The sequence below is a fragment of the Lepisosteus oculatus genome, chromosome 6, assembly GCF_040954835.1.
Source record: "Lepisosteus oculatus isolate fLepOcu1 chromosome 6, fLepOcu1.hap2, whole genome shotgun sequence".
Lineage (NCBI taxonomy): Eukaryota > Metazoa > Chordata > Actinopteri > Semionotiformes > Lepisosteidae > Lepisosteus > Lepisosteus oculatus.
This window is the reverse complement of record NC_090701.1, coordinates 561,834-583,570: the sequence shown is the minus strand read 5'-3', so window position 1 is coordinate 583,570 and position 21,737 is coordinate 561,834. Positions and strand designations below refer to the sequence as shown.

The following is a 21,737-nucleotide window of genomic DNA, read 5'->3' as shown; positions in this document are numbered from 1 at the left end:
TAGTTCCCTTCAAAAAATGAACAAAAAACAAAGAAGTAGAAAAGAAAAAGTATTACAGTGAAGCAATTTCTTTAGGTGCTGTGTGGAGTCATTAAAAGCACAAAGAGTGACATCTGTGCTAAAAGATTAAGAGAAATAACCTTTTCCCTTTATGGAATATTGCCCTGTTTTAATGGCAACCATAATTGCATTAACGCACTGTCGCTGTGACAAAATGACCTGCAGCGCTGCTCTGTAAGGCAACCATTTCTAAGCTGGGTGCACTGCTTTTACTTTGTTCCTTTTAGGTTTGGATAACTTAGTTATATCTTGCAGGAAACACCTCAGACACTGATACTGTGAGCTAAATCTTTCCTTTACTTAAATGCACAATGGAAAAGAAAGAAAGACTTTTTGAGACATCTCAGCAGTGAACATCTCTGTAGAGAAACAATTTGTCAATTTTTGCCCCACATTTCAAGCCCCGTAAAACAGGAATGTCATCTAATTTGCTTTGGTAGCCAGATTTGGTTTAACTGTACTTCAAGAGGGCCACACATACCCCAAATCGTCAAAATACCTGATAAAACCATTAAATATTATTATGTATGTGCAGTATTTTGCATTTTTGGTGTTTATTTTACACAAAAATACCTTTAAAATGGAATAAGTGTTAATTGCGACTTCATTAGACGCTAATCAATGAAGATGCCTGAGCTGGGTCTGGCCTGTAGACCGCAGGTTTGACACGCCTGCCCCAGAACACGTAAAAGACACTAACGTAGTATAAAGATTTATAGTATTTATGGATTATTTCACAATTAGTGAAAAATTGCTGTGAATTTTCTTAAAAAGCAAATTAAATAGATCAAATAACCCGAAAATATGTAGTATAAAACTTGTGTACCTATTTACATTTACAATCTACCTCTATGCTTGAAGGCAGTTTACCCTAGAGTGTCTTGGGAGGACTTTCTCTAATACCTGCTTGACAATAAGTGGCGCGACAGGCAAGTGTTTGGGAATTCTGGGATTTCAGGGTTGTCCGGTACCCAGTTCGGTACAAGGTGTGGGACACAGTTGGTGCTGCACTCTGGAAGACCCCTGCTGAGGCCAGGGTTTCAGCTTCAAGTTCTTGCACACGTGCTGCTCTTGCCAAGAATCCACCTTTGTCCAGCTGCCAGTGAGCTGCAGGCACAGCCTCTCCTACTCTAATCACAGCCATCTGGCATGAGAGAGAGGGGCACTGAATGCCTTTATTCAAAAGACAGCACAAAAGTGTGACTTTGTGCATACAAGCTGAATTCTTTGGAAAGGAGCTCTCCACCTATAACAAACTAACACAGACCCCAGCTGCAAGACTGGAGACATCTGAGCTCAGGAAGACCAACGCTTCCCGCTAAATCAAAACGAAAACATGAACCCTCTTCACTTTACAACCCCCGTCCCCCTTCCAAAAACACATTAAACCTATATCAGCACTCGAACAATCCCTGCCTTCATATTCCCTGAACCCAAAAAGCCTTGAAAAAGTCAGGGATGTTTTCACAGCTATAGTAAAACTGCCTGGTTAACAGAAATACCCGGCCAAGAGCGTCCTGCCAGGTATCCGAGCTTTGCTGCTCTGTGCTGCTAATAATAGCCCTATACAATTTCTTGCATTAGGAATTCATCTTTTTACATACCCCAGCTTGCTCTCCATGAGACACACAGACAGAGAGAGAAGCTGGGGGTCAGAGCGCAGGGTCAGCCATTGTACAGCACCCCTGGAGCAGCTGGGGTTAAGGGCCTTGCTCAGGGGCCCAAGGGAGTAGGATTCCTCTGCCAGCTGTGGGATTTGAACCAGCAACCTTCCAGTCACAGGCACAGATCCTTAGCCACAGAGCCGCCGCTGCCAGGCACTCCACTGCCTTCTGCCAGCCTGCTGCCTGCACGGCCCGGGACAGCGCCACCTCAGTCGTGGGCTGGAGAGCCAGGAACACACCAGCGCTGGGAACAGGTCTCGCTGGAAACCCACTATATTACAGGGTCACAAGGAGGGCCAGTCCATTTCTCCCCCATGCAAACACGTCCTCAGAAGACTGGGGGGCACTGGGAGGAGATCTGCTCTTGTGGATTGGGACAGTTCCGCTGGGTGCTGGAGCCGTCAGTGGTCTGTGCAGATTAATACAGAGTACTCAGCAATCAATTTGGAACATAAATAGTTATTCAATTTTAGATTATGCAATTTGCATTAATGGAGAAATTACTTATTGACTAAAATAAAAACGAAATGAACTTGTCAAAGACACATAATGAATGCTTTTGACTCCAAAATGAAGGCTTGTATGAGTGAAATACTAATTGATTGTATTTTTGTCTTTAAACATGTTGAAGAGTCAGATATCTAACCTCACTGCAAACGGGATATAATCAGTTATTTTATCTGAGGTTTTGGTCTGCTTTCAGCATTACATTATACAATTATATACCATACCCAGAACACTCTCCCTGACCTCCCTGCATTGTCAATCAGAACTTGGAAAAAGATTATCTTCTTTCATTTCTCAGTGCAATACTTCTTGGTTGTGGTGTACAATTTAGGGCAGATATGTGCACAATATCCAGAAAACATGTTTCAGAGCGAAAAATAGCAAACTATATATATATACATAAACTCATACAAAATCAGGGCTCTATTTTAGGCCTCAAAAGTGCATTAATTTGATTGTTTGAATGGTTTTGTGCATGTGCTTCCCACTCTGCGTTCTTGATGCAGAGAGAGACCCTGAGTTTCTCCAGCCTCCCATGTCAAGCAGGAGCAGGAAAGTGCTGCTGGCTTCTGCACGTTGTCCTTGTGGGGTTTCCCTGAGTGCTCTGGTCCCCTCCCATAGTACAAGGCAGGCTGCGGAGATGAACTAGTACCCCTTAATGGTCTGAGTTGGCATGCATGAGTGTGTGAGTGTGTGTGCCCTGGGATGCACTGGCGTCCTGTTCAGGGTGTTTCCTGTCTGGCACCTATGGACTCCCAGGGTAGTCTCTGCTCACCGAGATCCTGTAGTGCACTAAGCGGTAAATGAAAATGGATGGCTTACTAAAACTATCTCACTAGGAATGACAACAGCTAAGCATTAAGTGTATTAAAAGGTTTATGGAGCATTTAAAGTTATAATAATTTGTCTTAGCCCTCTAGGCCACAGGACGAGAGAACTGAGAATCCCTGCGGAAAGAGGAGTGACCAAGGGGCAGCTGCAGAGGTGGAGATGGGCTGGAGGAGGGATGCGAGGGAGAGAAGGGGATTATGTACAGTATTTATTATATTTTAGTGAGGAAATGTTGTCATGATTGATTACAAATTAAACAGCTGACGGTGATTGAACTTGGCTGTTGTCATCCCCTACGAACTTTTGTTATAAACTCCATTAAAAATTAGGCTGTTAAACTCACACTATGATTTAGAATGTTGTATTTTGCAGTGAGAAAGCGATACCTTTAATCCTGCAATTGCATGTATACAACCTGGAAATAATGGCTATTATCATAATGGAATCCATTAATAAGAATTAAAGAGGCGCAGACAGAGATCTTCCTCTGGGACCTGCAGACGGCTCCTATACTGGCGTACCAGGCGAATCTGGGGATGGTTTTTGTTTCTGAAGAATGTTTTCCTTTTAAATTCTCAATGACATCGCAGGTTGCTAAGATACCTCAAACGTCTTCAGAGCTCCCTTAAATTCTGAGACAATTATTCTATAATTACTCTTGCAAACTGCAAGGTCAGTGTATGTTTCTGCGTGCATGTGGTTTTCCACATAAAGATTGAATAAACATGTTAACCACTAACTGGGAATACTGGAATACGGTATTGGTACAGAGGCTCTCTTCGTTGAGCCGGTCTGTAGCCGCAGTTCAGTGTGAGAGATGGGCCGTTTGGGACAGTACCTCTCCTCTCGGTTCTGTCCCACGCACACTCTCCCTCCATGGCGGGGTGCCGGGTTACTGCAGGAGCGCTGCCGGACCTGGAAGCCAATCCCACAGCTGGTGCTGCAGTGGGACCACGCCGACCACGGAGTCCAGCCCCCATTCCTGGTGTTGGAAGAGAGGTTAGCTGGGACACGCAGTGCCCCCTGCATCAGTGCCATCTCACACACATCTGCTTCACTATCAGAGGATAAGGGAATGCCCCTAACAGAATATCCCTTAATAGCGATTCGGTCCAACTCCATGACATTGGCGCTGACCAATCTCCTGGGAGATAGAGGACCACTCGGCCATCACCAGCTGGTGAAATGCTGAGACCAGGGTAGCTATCCTCAAGCTTCTTGTGTCCTGAACTGGTGCTTTTGTGTTCACAAGCCACTGTCTATAAACCATGGAGTCTGTCATAATTGACACAATAGCCAGTTCTGATTTACTTTGAATGTACTGGCACTCAGGAAAACTTACATCAACCTTCTTTCCCTGTGCAGCACTCTGATCAGTTAACTGGCCCACAGTGAGCACCCACCATGGATCAAACCATTCTCTTGTATTCCAGGTTACAGACCGGCTCCACCCCCCCCACCACAATTAAAACTGCACCCAAAATTTCATTTGGTTTGGAATCCTCAAAAAAGACTTAATCCGATCAAGTGCAGGGACCAAGCCCAGTCACTTAAGCAAGTCTTCACTTGCCTCGTGTGATGATACAGAAAACACAGTGCCAATGGCCCTTTGATGCCACAACTGTGTGATTGAAATACAGACTCATTTCCGGTGCTGCCCATCCAGCGGTTCTGATGAAGCCCTCTCTTGTTTCTTGGGGGGAAAACCCCGGGTGTGTGTATCTGCTGTCTCAAACTGGAGAGGAGCACAGACACGCTCCCTTGTAGTGACCCCTGTGCTCACCTGGAGCAGTTGGTGACTTCCACACTCGAGCCCTCGCAGGCCCGGCCCCCGCACTGCGGGCTGGGGCTGTCGCAGGACCTGGCTCTGCACAGACAGGGGCCCACGCTGCCCCCATCGCTGTGGCTGCACGGCTTCCACGGCGACCAGGGCCCAAATCCTCCGTCCACGGTCACATTCTTCGTCTACAGTGTTTGAAAGGCAAAAGTACAGGAATTACATCTGCAGAAAAAGTGACAGTTTGGGGTTTAGTTACAGATGCACAATATGTCTATGGTGAAACGTATGGCAGGGGAATACATTACATTGATGGTAATAAGTTAGTGCATCATAATAATAATCATTGCATATAAAGCAAAACAACACAAGTTTCCTTGTGATGACCCCTACATTCTTCACACATAGCAGGAGACACATATCTCCCACTGGAGCACAGCGTCTCCTGGGAGACACACAGCAGACCAGGGAGAGGAGAGGGAAGCTGCTTCACCAGGTCCGTGATTGGGGATCTTGAGAAAGGCCAGGCTGCACAGACCAGAGTTGATTTCAGCCAGGTCACCAGGAGTTACACACCTACTCTTGCAAACAACGGCATGGCATCTTTAATGACCAGGTGGTCAGGAACGTAATATATTATTTGAAGGACATGTACATGTACTGTAGTTCTTTAAAAAATATACTGAATGTGATGGTATAAACTGCATGAGTAACTATTAATAGTATACAAAAAAAAACCACAACTGGTAGCAATATAGTTCATTCTATTCTACCATGCATGAAATCTGTGCTAGTTGAAGTGCTTCCTTCATATATTAATGACACCAGCCATCCTCTCCAGTTTTTTCAGAGTCCTATTGCAGGGTCCTGAATATTTCATTTTCAAAGGGACATCACATCTCTTTACACCATCATTTCCCACGATGATGGTCTGACAGCTCAGGCACAAAGTCCGAACACACGCAGTGCTTGATGCCCCTACCCATCCCCTTGTATAATTAGCTGAACTGGCCCTCACATTGACTGTATTTTATTTCGATAACCAGCGGCTAAGTGGAGGTGCCACAGGTACCATGCTGGGACTCACCCATGCCAAAATCTTGGTAAGCTCATCAGAAGAATCTTTCTCCATCTCCTATGCTGGCTTTATCCCTGACCTCTACAAGTGATGCTCCTATGAAAAATGACATTGACGTGGCCACCAGCAATGACCAACAGCAATTCCTGCATCATGTTTACCAACTTTCACCTGTTTGTAAAATTCACTGTTGGTGTATCACGGACTTTCAACATCTGTGTTGGCATACCCAGTGATTCATACAGCTATCTCCTTTACAGATCTTAACACCCCAAACACTCAACACTAAAACTCCTTTCTTACAGTTCTTCAGCCTTCAACCACTGTGAGGTGAGGGCACAGATTTCCAAAATCAAGACCTTAAAATGTGCCCTTTCTTCATTGACAAGACACCCTCCATGCTGCGTTGACAAAGCCCTCACCTGAATCAGACACAGCTCTCACAGCATCGACCCGGTGAGGAATTCCCACACTGAGAACCATATTCCACTGATGCTTCTCTTCCGCCTCAACACCCTTGGATCATCAAAGAAAACGTAACATTCCACAGGATGACACTGCTACAGGAATGCTTTTCCCAGTGGTTCCATCGTTCCCCTAACTGCCCACAGCTTCCGACTACACTCATCACCTTTTCTAGTAACTGAAGCCACTGCATGACATGTAAACATGTGTTATAGTCAGGACAACCCAAATCAAGTACATGGCCTACAATTACCCAGAAAACATCTTGTGCATGAGGTTATCACATTTACTGTACATCAGTGAGAAAGGAAGAAGACTGTATGTCTGCTTCATGGAATATGTCAGAGCCATGAGGGTCAAAGATGATAGTTCTCCATTTCACCTCTCCTGGACAGCACTTCACTGACCTCGCACTGTTTTACAGGATGTTCAGGACTGCTACTCCCCCAGAACAGCTAAAGATTATCCTTATATAATAATATAAATATAAATCACACCTCCTCCTTCCCTTAACAGGAGACTAATTTCTGTTTAAATCCTCTCCGTTTATTTACAGATTTCAGCTTTTCACACCTCTTCCCCAAATCTCTCTTTTGGACACCCTATCTCACCTGCTTTGTTTTTCTGCCTCCTGTGTTTTATATTTCTGCTACCTTCCTCTCTCTCCCTCACACCCGAAGCAGCATCAACAGCAGAAATTTTGTTTATTATTCCTACTTTTCAGTGTGGAATGAACCTTTACTGGTAACTTGTGTTTTATTTTTTATATGCTGAATACAGTGTGTTGCAGGTGTAGTTTGAATTTATGTATCTCATTAATGTTGTGTAAAGGAAAGTGGGTTTGACAAAAAAATGTTTTATATTCAGTTCATTTATCATGTGATAAATAATAATTACTGCTACAATGCTTTTAGAAAGTGAAGTAGATTTTATTTTAAATGTAAATAAGCCAAGAGAACACTATTAACAATGAATTGAAACTACTGTGCACTAATAATGTGGTGATACAGATTTTCAAAAGCAACTCAAAGTTATTTCTGTCTTTCTATACAATAACATGCATCAGAACTACAACAGCATACTGGCCCTGTATAATATCTCTACAAGAAACCAGCTTCCCTCCAACGTGTTTGTCCATCAACAGGCATCATTAGAAACAATGAGAGTCTGTGAAAACAACCCCTGATAATTCCTCTCTGGTCTACAATGAGATGAAACTGCACTCATATGATGTCCCTTCACATCAGTAATTGAACCCTGTCATCACCCTCAATTAAGACGCAGAAGCAGGGACACTTCATTAAGGAAGAGTGCTATCTGGAAAGAGTGAACGTGAAACAAATTGTAACTATTAATAAAATAGGCAGCTTTTCCACACTTTTTTCCTGTCATCAGTGATCATTTTGATATGCTATAATTGGCTTTGTGCTTAGATAATGGGATGGCAGGTAAAGTATGCACGGCAAATACAGAGTTACTTAAGCATGATGAAAAAAGGAAAATTGAAATCTCTAAGAAGATAGAGAACATTGACACTCACAGTACATTGTTAAAAAAGCATATTTAAAACATGCAAAACCCTTTTTTATCCTTATTGCTACTATTCGAGATTTACAGTAGTACTTACAGGTTTGGAGTTCTGAGCTGAAATTTCTTTTATTTCATATATTTTAGTTTAAAAACAGAAAATTTAACAGAATTAGAAGAGAATATCAAATCTATTGCATGCAGGAAATGATTTGTAGTGTATTAAAAGAAAGTCCCATCTTGCCTGGTGCAATGTATGGATTTTGGCTTTTATGAGTAGGCAAGTGAGTCAATTTATCAATTGATGTATTGATCATGATACATATATTGATCTTGATGTGACCAATCTAAGGAGTATTCCAATTATTTCACCTGAAGTAGTGCCTGAGCAGCACTACCTCATATTTGCCACTTCAGTGCTAGTTAGTGCATCTTTCCAGACCCGACCTCGACTCCTGACACAATATGATATTCTTCAGACCCCCAGTGTTAGCCTGTGTAATGCTTTCTCAGCACGTTCGGTAAAATAAAGTGCACTTTTGGCCATCCTGATCTCCCAAATCACCCAGCAGCTATTGATGGTCCTTTTAGTCCACAGTAGCTCCCCTGTCCTGTGTCACAGGCCAGTACTCAGCTCCCCTGTCCTGTTACTCAGCTCCCCTGTCCTGTTACTCAGCTCCCCAGTCCTGTTACTCGATTCCCCTGTCCTGTTACTCGGCTCCCCTGTCCAGTTACTCGGCTCCCCTGTCCAGTTACTCAGCTTCCCTGTCCTGTTACTTGAGTCCCCTGTCCTGTTACTCAGCTCCCCTGTCCTGTTACTCAGCTCCCCTGTCCTGTTACTCAGCTCCCCTGTCCTGTTACTTGAGTCCCCTGTCCTGTTACTCGAGTCCCCTGTCCTGTTACCCCTGTCCTGTTACTCAGCTCCCCTGTCCTGTTAGTCAGCTCCCCTGTCCTGTTACTCAACTCCCCTGTCCTGTTACTCAGCTCCCCTGTCCTGTTACTCGATTCCCCTGTCCTGTTACTCGATTCCCCTGTCCTGTAACTTGATTCCCCTGTCCTGTTACTCAGCTCCCCTGTCCTGTGCCACGGAGCAGTGCCAGGTTTTGGCAAAACGTCCTGGGCAGTTGAACTTGCCCATTTAAATGCAGTGCTCATTCCCATCAGGCTTCATGCTTCGTGGAGCTGCTGTGCCTCCTTTCATGTCAAATGATTTTCACTACAGAAGGAAAATTCCTGCTTATTTTCTACCACCATGCATGCTAACCACTGTAGAATTACACATTACACTTTAAAGATGGAGAACGTTTTTGGACTTAAAATATACCTTTGGAGTTCAAAGACAAGGAAAATAAATTGCATTTCAAACCTTTTTTTTAAATTGGTTGCAGAAATGCAGTGATAGAGTAAGAGGTTTAATTCAAAGTCTTTACAAAAGGTTTTCTCCTCAAGGGAAGTTCTTGTCTGGCAACCTAATTCATTAGTGTATTTTAACTTTGAAAACCTACACAGGGTAGAAACAGAAGAAAAGTTTCAGAATTACTCCTTCAGACCTCTGACTGTGTGGTGTGTGTTGTAATGTCTTTATCAGCTGTGTGTGAGGTGCTGCATAGCTAATCCACCTAGGATCCAGAATCCACAGCACATCATTAGCAGGACTGGTACACTGTACTGTATGTGCTAACTGACCTAGAAAATAAATTCCATGATACTTTGCTGACAAAAGGAGAATAGCACAAGACACTCAAGATAATAATTTTCACGTTTCTTCTGGTTGTTTGCTCTTCACCTGAGCATCCAGGCTCATTTTATGTTTGTTTTTCAGAACATAGTCGGGCTCTTGAATTCTGAATCACTGCATCACTCTGATTCAGAGCTGCCTCACTCTCCCTGGCAGACAAGCTACAGCATGAATGCTGTCTCGGGGGGAGACAGGTCACACTTTGAAAACATGCTTGTAAAACTACTGCATCCCCTGGTGAGCAACACACAGCAAAGGCCTCTGCAGAAAGCGCAAGAAGTCAGATTTTATTTGCTCTTACTTATTCTCTGAAGTCGTTAACATTCTCAACTCACAAAGGGGGGGCTTGTCTTGTTTGAGAAGGAGGTATGGGTCTTAGGTTGATTCCCACATTATCATCAACAAATTATGATGTTGCCTAACAGCTCTGTACTCTGATCAGCAGACCTGAAACAGCTACTGTCTGACTTTCCAATAAGCACCGAGGGGAAGAGAAATCAATCACATGTGTATTAGAACTGGCCAGACTGCTGTCAGTGTTGAAGCTACAGATGTGCAGGGCATGATGATGCCAAGTGGCCTATAGAATGCTTAGCCACAGAAAAATCAAGGAATATACAAGGTCTACCAAGATCTATTTTTTACACCTTGAAGCCATTGTTATACAAATCTTACAGTTGGATGTAATTAAGCAAAATAACTTTTTTCTAGAATCATTAAAATCACTACTCTTTTTTAAAATATAGAGTATGCATGTAACCACTTTTCATTTTCACTGTTCTTAAGTACATGCTGTAGATCAGAGGATAATAATACTGTATATTACACACATTAAGGAAGATTTAAAAAATGCTTTATTAAAAGTGGGTACCTGTATAGTAGTTTCTGCATGCCCAGATTTATAGTATCTCAATGGGATACAGGTCTAAGGACTGAGATGGCCAGTTTATGACTGGGATCTTCCCCTTTGCAGAAACTCCTTTGTAGTCTTTATAAAATGCTTACTGTCTTATCCTGTTGGGATAGAACCTTCAAGTCTTCTCTTTGTCTTCTGTCTTCTCTCGATTCTTTTGTCAAATCTCTTGCAGTACTTTCTGCAGTACTTACTCCAAGGAACGATTGCTTGAAACGTGCTTAGTTTCCACCCCTGGAAGCAGCTGCAGCAGTTCCTTGTTTGTCAATAAAAGCCCACACAAGACTTTCCGGTAAACTGAGCTATGCTGCTGTTTTGTCTGGGTTTCTCCTTTGCCATTTTCACTGCTGCATCAGCACAGATTTCTACTATATTTTTCAGCACTTGATAATTACATATTCATTCTTTTTCAACCATTTGTCCAGAAAACCAATTCTTTGGCTTACACTTTCTGACTGTACAGTCAGAGAAACAAACAATTCTCTGCAGTAAGCAGCTCCCCAGTATCTTCATTTTATTACCATCAGGACTCTAAATTCCAAGCTCTATTGGTGACGTACAAGTTCCAGTGTGCCAAAAACTTAACTTTCTACCACAAAGTAAAGGCTAGAAAGCACTCACTCCCATTCTGTCAGACCCTCTAACCTCTCTTTCACTATAACCCTGCTCAGCAAAGGACCGGGTTTTGTACCAGTTCCTAAGACACTGGATACCTCACAGACCCAGAGTGAGTTCCACCATTTTTACTGCAGAATTCGCCTCAGAGCACATTTCTCTAATGAGACCCTCTCATGAACAGCTGTCAACAACCTAGAAATTGACACTAATAATAAAATTCACATGAAACTGAGCTGTTGGACTCCAGCTGCTTCATCAATCTTTACTTCCAAACTGTTTTCTACCTTCACCAATCACAAGTTTGACCTCACTTCACCCAGGATGAACTCCAATCTCACTACTACACTCCTGTGTTCTCCTGTGCTTTATATCCCTGCTACTGTCCTCTCTCTCCCTCTCACCTAAAGAACTTAATTGTCTAATCATGTAACATGTCTAACCCTACTTTTCAGAGTGGAATTAACCTTTACTTGTTCCTTTGCTACCAACACACACTCCCCATTTGAAGTATCTTTTTAATCTATAACTATTGTTAAGTGATGCTTTTTAGCCAAGATAGCTATCAGTAATAAGCAATGAATGAGGTTTTTTAACCTGCCCAAAGACCATTATCTACTTATTGACAGAATAACATGAATAGAGCTGTTTCATTATGGAATATGATGGAATTACAGCAAGGAAGAGGTGGACAGTGAACTACATATTGAGTTGGTTTACTGATAGGAAATTCTCATGTGCTTATCTAGTAACTTGAAGCTTAAAATCAAAGAGATAAAAGGAATCCCCTTATGAAATAACCTATAAATTATGTCCCTGGTCTCTACAGAGACCTGTCAGTCATCTAACTTCATAAAGATCTGGAAGAGCTCCAAGCAGTTTACTTTGTCTTTGCAGGCAGAACCTTATGGACTCAAACAGCTGTCATGCTGAACTGTTTCTTACTCTCATACTCTGATGAGACTGCAGTGATGCTGTCACTGTGCCCCCCCGCCACCGCCATTGACATCTTCTTCTCAGGGACGAATAACTATTGGACTTCAAGTATGACAACTTCTGCTGGTAGGTATAACTGCAGCTAAACAGCAGGGTCAGGAGGAAACCAAGGCATCCTTAGATTTCATTCGTCTGTTTCCGTTACAGAAACTGCTCTTGCGGAAAGAGGTACAGAAAGATTAGATTATGCCAGAGCGCAAAACTGTTCCACAGAACAGTCAGGCGCACTTTCAGCTCTTTAATCAGATTCCTTTTCCTTCCGTTTGAGCTCCCACTCTCTCCATGTTTTTTTTAGTTTTGTATGTAAATAAAAAAGATGCTTTTTTTACAAAATTAAGTGACTTTAGTGTCTGAGGGCACTTACAGGACACTCGGTGATGCTCTGCTCCCACTGGCTCATGCTGAGGCTCTCCTCCAGGGCTGTGCACCTCTTCAGCACCAGGTCCCAGCCGCAGTACGGGTCTCTGGCCCCCACGCAGGCCCTGCAGGCACACAGAGAGGCCCTCATGGAAAAACGCCAGAGCCCAGCTTTGCAGTGGCATTTCCGATCAAGCTCTTACAGTAGATGATAACTGCTCAGCTGAATGGCATGTATGACACCAAGCAGCATGAACTGGCTTTCGGCACAAGAGATGCATTGAATTTACAGTACATAGCTTACTGTATGTGATGGGCAGGCCACATGTTAACTGAGTTAAAAGATTGTCAAAGGTAGACGTCCCTCAAAAGTTCATTGATAGGCTTAGAACGTACCTGGCTTACAAATACATTTTCATAAAGCCGTCAAATATCTAGTTGGCTAGACCTCCTCTTAAATAATTCACGAATTGCCCTTCTACTGCTGCTAAGATCCAGAATTCTGAGCTGTGTTATTTAATTACCTGCCATTATTTCTCATTTTTAATGACGCAGAGTCTCTGAGAACTAGCATAACCAATCATTGTGGCTTGACTTTTATTCTGATTCAAAACAGACAAGGGCCAAAAAAAAAGACAATTCTACACTTTCACCTTACAGGCCTCTGCTCAGCAGCCTCTTTCAAATATAAAAATTCACCCTGAAGGTGTTGCTTAGCCACTTAGATTTCAACTTTAGCCATGTGCAGTGGCCCCACCATCCATCCTTAATAAAGGTTATTAATCAAGAGAGCTGGACATTTTCTGACAAAGATGAGTGAATACCTCTGCAGTCTGCAAAATTTATAGCACTCCTGCAGAACCTGTCTATGAGGTACACTGCTTTGTCTATAAGGAGTTATACTCTGTAAGGAGTATATCATTAACTACATGCTATATTTCTGAGGTTAAAGGTGCTGAACTTTTCTCAATTATAGATAAGGTCAATCAAGCTGCCATACGACAGGAAGAGGTTGGTTAGGTCTGGGGACAAGGCAGATCATGACTTAGCTGTCTCTTCACAACAACAGTTCAATAAGGTTTTAACTAATAGAGAGTCCACATGCACCACTCTACCTGTTTTTTGAAATCTCATTACTTTTTCTCATCACAGACAATACAAAATCACCATGCCAATGAAGTGAGCACAGTTGGCTTGCAATAATACTAGTAATTCAGTCGACAGTTTAAAACGACAAATTTACAGCTGTTATATTTGCGCAGTAGTTAAAACGGTGAGAATTTTTAAGTGTGAACTCGAGCATGTTAAAACCAACACCCTACTTCAGAAATGCACAAGGCACGCATTTTGTTTCACGTTCTGTTTTTGTTGCAAACGCCCCTGATCCTCCTGCCCCGGACATATGATGTTCTGTGACAGAGGATTAGGGCCCGTCTGTGTTAATATAAACATGGCAGAAATGCAGCAGCATTCTGACAATAAGGAAATTACATGGGCTCCAGTGCTCTTGATCCTGTTCCAATGAACACTTTGCCCTTTATCTTCCATGGTGAGAGAAGGTTAAAGAGGACGAGAGTGTCCTGAGCAACACATTCCTTTTCACGTACTGAATCAGATTGGTACCCAGGCCACCCCCTCAAGTTCACTAATGGAAAGGTCATTTCATTATTTAAACACCTAGGAAACGTGAATCGTCTCATAAAGCTCAATTTGGCTAACCTTTTACAAGCTTTTACACACTTTATATCTGACTGCAAGCTGAGACACATATCCTGTGCCCACACAGTAGAGGAAAGAGGCGACACTGGTGCTCTTTATGATGAAGCTTCAGGGCCCTGCAGTAAATATGACAAATGTCACTGTTTCTGCAATGCAAATATATTGCATTTGCTACAGGCTACAATGTGAAATTGCTTGACTCTCCTGCACAAAAAAATGCACAAAAGCATCGTTTTATTCAGTCATGTCTTGTATTTTCATCTATCGTACTGTCAGAAATTACAATCTCTGATCTCACATTACCAGCCTCTCCACTGTTATCGAGGAACTGCTGTCTTCTGAATACGCTATTTATATTTTTTTCTGCCATATTTACATTTGCCACAGTGGGTTCATAAACTGAGTTTCAGGGTTGAATACAGTGCATCCTTGTGCCCGATCGCTGTGACAACTGAAAAGCTTTGAAAGACCACCATCTCACAGATTTCACCATCTTTCAACGCCTTGATCAGGGGATCACAAGTTAAATGGAAAACTACAGACTGCGGAGCTCATCTTTTAATCTCCTCACTTGATGAGCACGTTTCTGGAAAGTGCAAGTGGCTGCCTGCATATCACAGATACAAAATACAGACTTGGAAAGTATTTTGATTACCATTGCTATTATGGATTTGATCATTAATATTTTAAAAATACATATTAATTAGATCTATATCTGAATCTGGACTGGATCAGCGAATATCTTCTCCTAAACAGCAGAATCTCCCTTCACTGATTTGTGGTGCTGGTTCGGTATCGGAGGCTCTGTGATGCGAATGTGAGGCTCCTGGTCGTGAATCAGTTGTCGGAAGGCATGCGCGAGCAGGTCAGGTCCGCTTACTCCTGTGTCCTGTGGATGCTGCAGCGCATCAGTGGGATCTTCACCACCCGGTCCCTGAGGCCCACAAACAGAACACTCTGACTGTGCAGAATCAAGAGGCTTCGGATCGGCTGCCTCTTGCTGGGGGGGAAAAGTTCGATTTCGTCCAGCAAACAGCTGCTGCTTGACTGGTTCATGGGAGAGAGCACTTTCTTGATTGTTCCGTAGTCTGGCAAGATAAACAAAAAGCAAGGGCATTGAAAACGTTTCTCAGGCAGACAGAGAAAAACGAGCTCTGATGTGAGGCTCTGATAAAAAGGCACATCTGAGAAGCACAGCCTCCCCTGATGGACCACGACACACTTTGCCATTTACTAGTAGGCAGACTGAAACATCGATTTGCTACTGAGCTTTCAAAAATAAACAGAGGCTGTACAATTAACCATTCCTAGAAACACTGCAGTCCATGCTTAACTGAAAGGTCAGAGAAAAACAACAACGATAAAATACAGAACTTAAAAGTATTACCCACAGGAAAAATTATTTAGAGTGTGCTTATATTCTTCTATAGCTTTTATGAATCCATAAAGGTATGTTGATGTAAACGGTCTATTTTTGCATCTTTACTTAAATTAAGCATTCTATTATATCTTTTTTAAATTGAACCCTGGTGATTGTAATTCAGAATAGAAAGAGTTCTGAAAATAAAGAGTCCTTGTATTTTGTGCCTGTTCACTTTTTGGAAGATAATCTACTTAAAATAGCTGAAGTACCTCAATATCTATAACCATCATTAGGTTTTAATGTACTAGGTTCCAGGCCCCAAGTAGTCTTACCATGGCTAGAGTGAAGGCATACCTGAGGCCAATTCAAATACAATTTCCTATTATTAGAGTGCCACTGCCATTGAAAAAGTGAGTCATTATCAGTCCATGTACATAAAAAATGCTGAAACTCGGTAACATATCAATGAAAGAATAAATGTACCTTCACACCGGTAGAAACTCTTAGTAATGCCCTTTGGGGCCAATATCTGCAACATAATTCCAGACCTCCTTTCCCAGATCCCATTAGTATCAAAGGACATCTAATTTCACGTTGGTAGGCCTCAATAAGATAAACAGTGATAGGCAGGCTCCAGGCTTCACAAGGACGCTTATTGCTAATATAAAGGAATAGGGAGGCCGAGTGGGACACTTTGTCACCACACAGTCACCATCAATCAAGAGCCCTGTGCACAAAAACCTGCAGTCATGCTGGCAGCAGGGTTACCTGCAGAACACTTGGAGGTGTTTCTGGCTGGTAAACAGCCACTTCTAGAATTAGTACTTTTACAAAATTTCAATCAAGACGCTGCGTGCAAAGACCTATTTCAGTGTCAAATTCGGTTTGCACAGAACTGCTTTGAAAATTGTGTGTGTGGAGGTAATTTATGCTTTCATTTGCAGATAAAACATTAAAGGAAGCCTACTACTAGGGAATTTACATCAGCAGACGATTATCCACTTTTATTCTATGTCTGCCTTCATGCTGTCATTGGTCAGACAAGCAGGAAGCCGTTGTGTTTGTGTGTATATAAAATATGCTTACAGCATAAGAATACACACTGACAGTATTGTTCCAAATATTGAGCTTAGACCATGCGATTTAGCAATAATATCTGGTTTTCTGGTGTTAATTGAGTTAAAATTTCCAAAGTGAGCCTGTTTAAACACCCATTCTGAAAGACATGATTTAAATTAATGCACGAATAGCAGAAGACACAAAGTCCTGCTTGAGTAATGAAGATCACCTGGTTGCTGTTGGTGTGTTTGAAGGCGCCCTGACTGGGACAGACGTTGTCCAGAGAATGAGATGTTTTGCTCCAACACTCAGCGGACAAGCACAGAGAAACCTGCCTGATCATGATGCCCCTGCCCTCTGTGCCACTGTGGACATAGGATCTTGTTCTTAAAATGCTGGGTTGGTTTTGCCTCAAATAATATGGTACCAAAAACTTCTAGAATGCTTCAGATTTCTGATTGCTTACTAGCAAACTTTAAGCACATTTTTAGCAGTAAAGATTTTTAATAACTGCTTCTCTCTTACTACTAGCATTCCTGTACAAACATTGTCTCAAGTGTGCAGGGACTTGTGATTCTGTAATGGCACAGGTGATTTTGTTAGCAGCAACAAGCCTACAGCAGCAGTATAGCATGCGGCTATAACACTGTGTATGTAGCATAACGTAATACAGTACATACATTGCACATACACATACATAATGAAGAGTATTAATCTAAAATGCAGCAAAAAGGAAAGTAATTATTTTTCATAATTACATTTTCAGGTATAATGATTTTTTAAACAGAATTTACTGGCCTCCAACAGTTCCATATAGCTTGATGCATAAATAAATGTGCTAATTATCATGCTTCAGGCCTTTGAAAATGCTGGAATGTTAAAGGTTTGAGTCAGATTTTCCTTTTAATGCAATAAGCCAGTATAAACATTAATTGCTTCCACTGAGCTTGGTCAGCAAGTGATTTTTAATTTTCACAACTGCACTTTTTTATTAGAGTCTGGTTAGCTTTCTGAAATTAACACAAATGGTTGTAGTTTATGGTGCATTGATTTTATAGTCTAAACAATGAAACACATAACTTCCATGATGATTATAATGTCAAAGAAGAAATCTTTAACAGGCTCTGAAACCCAGAATAACAACCACGGACAGATATAGCAAGTTCGTGTTCGCCGCTGGCATTAGCTACCCAAGATCCTACTTACTTCCTGCCGTTCTGGTGTGGAAAACAGTCTGCTTCTCATTACTTTCCTGTCTGCTACTGACAGGTGACTGACTGCAATCCCATGCTGTTTACAAACCAGGCAGGTTACAGCAACAGGGAGCAAGAAGAGTTTGAAAAAGGATTGCCATACATATGGAAGGCACATGCCCTTTTGTAGAGATTACGTTTCTTTCAGAGAAGAAAGCTCTCATGTTTTGGAGTTGATACACATTAAATTATTCTGTTATGTCTGCAGAAATGTTGTGATAGGTAAGAAACCAAATCTGTCAAAGGCTTGTGTGGGATGTTCCTTCTCTGCTCTTTAAAAATTTGTCCTTTGCATATGTATGTAATTTAATCAAATGGTAAACACAAAAGGCCTGCCAACACAGGATAGATTTAAGGGACCACAATGAACTCAGTTTGCTCTAATAAACAAATGATTTAAACAGGGGTTTGAACTAATGTTACTGACTCACCTGTTTACATACACACAGATGTTCGGCAGCTAGATGTATTGTAAAAATTACAAATATACTGAATGGTTACCTTTGGAGAGATCTTCATTGGTCAGGTTCCACTTCAGATCTGTTAATTTGCTAGTTCTTAAATTTAGAAACACTCTTTCATCACAGTCTGTTTTACAAATCCCATTTCTTTTGGAACAAACATGAACATTATTTTGGAACAAGCAGAAAAACTGTTATCACCGATAGCGATCAAATGTTCAATCAGCTTGAAATTCAAATCCTGGCTCCATTACCGCTAATGCAGTATCACAAAGCAGATCAGTCTTTGGAAAACTGCATCCAGAAACAAACCCTTTAAAACCTATGATGAAATATTTGGCTTAAAATATTTTGTGTTTCAGTGGAATCAAAATTAATCAGGAAGTCATATTTCCAATTTATTAATGAAATGTATACAGCCACATATAATTTCACTCTTAATGAGCCTGTATTTATTGTTAAGTTGTTTCTGAATGCCAAAAAACAGGCACTTGCATCAAAGTAAATTCACTGAGAAGGACAGCCGCATCATGGTAAACTGATTTAGAAAGGACCGGTCACCTGTAGCGAGGTAGACGATGTGGAACAGCATGTCCTTGCCCTGCACCACATCCACCACGATGTGTGAGAAGCGGACGTTGTCCTCCATGAAGTAGGGGACGGGAGCCGCTGGCTGCACCACCTCATGCATCAGAATGAACTTCTGCGCATCCTGCAGGTTCCTCTCCGTCAGGTTCCCGTTCGATCCGAAGTCTATAGTGCCACACTGGAGCGAAAAATAAACCCCCCTGTCATGAGATGAGGAGGTTTGGGTGGGGTCTTCGGGGTTATCTCATGCACTTTTGAAGCAGGGCTCAGACACGGACTCCCTGCCCATCCTGAGCCTGGCTCTGTAGCTGCAGTTGTCAGGTTCTTAATCAAGCTGATGTTACGGTTGGTTTGTTTAAAAAAAATAAAACAATATTCTACAGAAAAATGAACCAGGAGATCTTAGGAAGAATGATGAGGCACCAGTCTTCTGCAGCTCCCAGAGAGAATCTCTGCATCTTGACGCACAGGGGACTCCTACTCTGCGGAAGGCTGTCTAATGCCATGAAAAGTACATGACAAAGAGAATTCCCCTCATCTCATAATTTTAATTAACCAGTCATTATTTCCTAACACACGTGTTCAAAAACAGAATATTTCAAAAATATACAGTGTCTAACTTGTGTCACTGAGCTGCAGCTGTGACCGACAGAAACCCCAGTCTTTGCCCTTCTGGAATTCCTGGGAGTCTCCAGTCTGGATCGGCTTCTTCTCTTTTCCATCTTATAAGCAGTTTTAATAAACCTGCTAAGCCATTATAAAGTGCAGTACCCTTGCAGCATCATACCTTCCATGTTTTCAGGGCTTTGCTCCTTTTATCTTGATGCCTTACTCTGCTTTACTCAGATTTGTTTTTTTTTTACCCAAAGTGTAATGAGCTGCAGCTTGATGCTGTAAATCAGTGCTCGCTTCTCACTGTCAGGCTTTTCACTAAAGATAGCCAAGCACAGATCTTTGAAAACATTTAATCCTGCAATTACAGATAAATCTCAATTAACATCAGAGGCAGCAGCTCAGGAGTGACCATTGCAAATCGTGCTCTTCCTTCCTGGAAGTCTCATCTTTCAGAGGCAAGTCTGATGGCAGGTTTCTTATCACAGCACGGTCTCTCATTCTAACATCACACTGCAGACAGCCAGGAGTTTATTTCCTAGGTAACAGTGTCAGGCATCTATTGAGTTTAATTGCATCATGTAACTGTCTGATATTCTAAAGAAAAATAAATTCTGATGTAATGCCACATAATATTTCATTACTCTTGAATTTGCAGATATTACATGATTATTGCCGAAAAAGAATATGCACAGGAGTCAGGGGCCACAATACTGCGTTATTTATCTGGGCCTACAGGAAAATGTCATCTGAATTAACTGTGAAAAGTATGTGTGAATAAGAGATTTTTCCAATATGTTTTTGTTTTAAATAAATCATTATTAAAGGTCTATATATTATATTTAAGATGTTAAGAGACATTCTGTGTTGTGCCAATAGACAACAGTGAAAACCACTTTTTATTATCTATTACAGCCTAAGGGTGCAAAGCCGAATGAGAGCAAAGAATTTATTTGAAGAGTTTTGCCATACAAGCTGTGAACAGAGAAGAGTGACAGTTTTGTAATTCCAGAGCAGAGGAAAACAGATTTTTGTTCAGCACTAAACCCTCATACACATACACCTCTGTCATGAGTTCCGAAACTGTAACTAAAATTGTTTTACTTCTCATTTTATTTTTTATTGATTTTATTCAATGAATCTTTTTAATTTTTATGATGGGAAGTGCAGGGGATGCCTAATTGAACAACTAATTGAACCAGCTGAATAGCTGTGTCGTAATCAGTGTCTGATTCAGAACAACCGCACTTCGTCATATCAGTGTCATGCCTTCTATGTCTAGAGGGCGCTCCTATGCTGTCCTGTTCCTAGTCTCCCTGTGCTTTGCTTGTCCTTCCGGTGTGTCTTTGTGTGAGGCTATATATTTCCAGGTCACCCGTTGCTCCTGGCTCAGCATCAAGGGTTCGGGTGTCTTGAGACCTGCCTAGCACCAGGTCGTCTCTTCTGCGGCCTGAGGGCATAGGTTTCTTTACCGACATCATCTGACCTCCTGAGCCTGGGCTAACCTCCGTGTAGCATAGGGTCTTAATTGCTCTCCTGGCCATTCCATGGCATGCCTTTCTGTACAATGGGTGAAGTTCTTAGTCTATGACTCAGGAAGTATTGATCTTTAGTAAATGGCATGTAATGGAAGAGTGCTAGGTAAGGAGGGACTTAAAATCCTCAAATGTTACTAAGTTGAAGCAGTTCATCAACAAAACAAAATTCCTACACAGCGATGTGAGTGACTGATCACCAATTACAGGAAGTGTTTGGTTGTAGTTATTGCAGCTAAAGATGTTGCAACCTGTTACTGAATCTAAGGGGTTGTTAATGTTTTCCCACAGGGACACTGGGTGTTGGAAGACTGTTTCTGGTGCTATTTGGTGTTATTTCTTCACCCAGGCTCATATATTTACTGTATAGTTTATTATTATTATTATTATTATTATTATTATTATTATTATTATTATTATTATTATTATTAGGACCCACATGAAGCTCTGACAACATTCAGTGGGGAAAATATGCTAAAATTCACAAAAAGTGAAAGGGGGTGAATACTTTTTCATGGAACTAACTCTAGGATTCTTTATTCAATTCTTTTTAGTAAGCATAGACCTTTAATATTTCTACTGTATGCTATGCCTTACACCGCCTGAAAAAACTAAGCAG

At 41.7% G+C, this 21,737-nt stretch overlaps 1 protein-coding gene across 2 annotated transcripts in view; it reads right to left on the bottom strand.

The window, feature by feature from the left end:
* sema5a (sema domain, seven thrombospondin repeats (type 1 and type 1-like), transmembrane domain (TM) and short cytoplasmic domain, (semaphorin) 5A) overlaps positions 1 to 21,737 on the bottom strand; it is a 135,440-nt gene that overhangs the window by 26,912 nt on the left and 86,791 nt on the right. For both annotated transcript variants that reach the window (XR_001479263.2, XM_015355020.2), the window contains exons 10-14: positions 18,945 to 19,149; positions 15,128 to 15,335; positions 12,536 to 12,653; positions 4,846 to 5,027; positions 3,901 to 4,044 (exon numbers count right to left, since the gene is read on the bottom strand). Coding sequence is in view for 1 of the 2 variants with exons in the window: in XM_015355020.2 (XP_015210506.2) it covers positions 3,901 to 4,044; positions 4,846 to 5,027; positions 12,536 to 12,653; positions 15,128 to 15,335; positions 18,945 to 19,149 (857 nt within the window). In the remaining variant the exon portion in view is untranslated. The remainder of the gene's footprint in view (positions 1 to 3,900; positions 4,045 to 4,845; positions 5,028 to 12,535; positions 12,654 to 15,127; positions 15,336 to 18,944; positions 19,150 to 21,737) is intronic.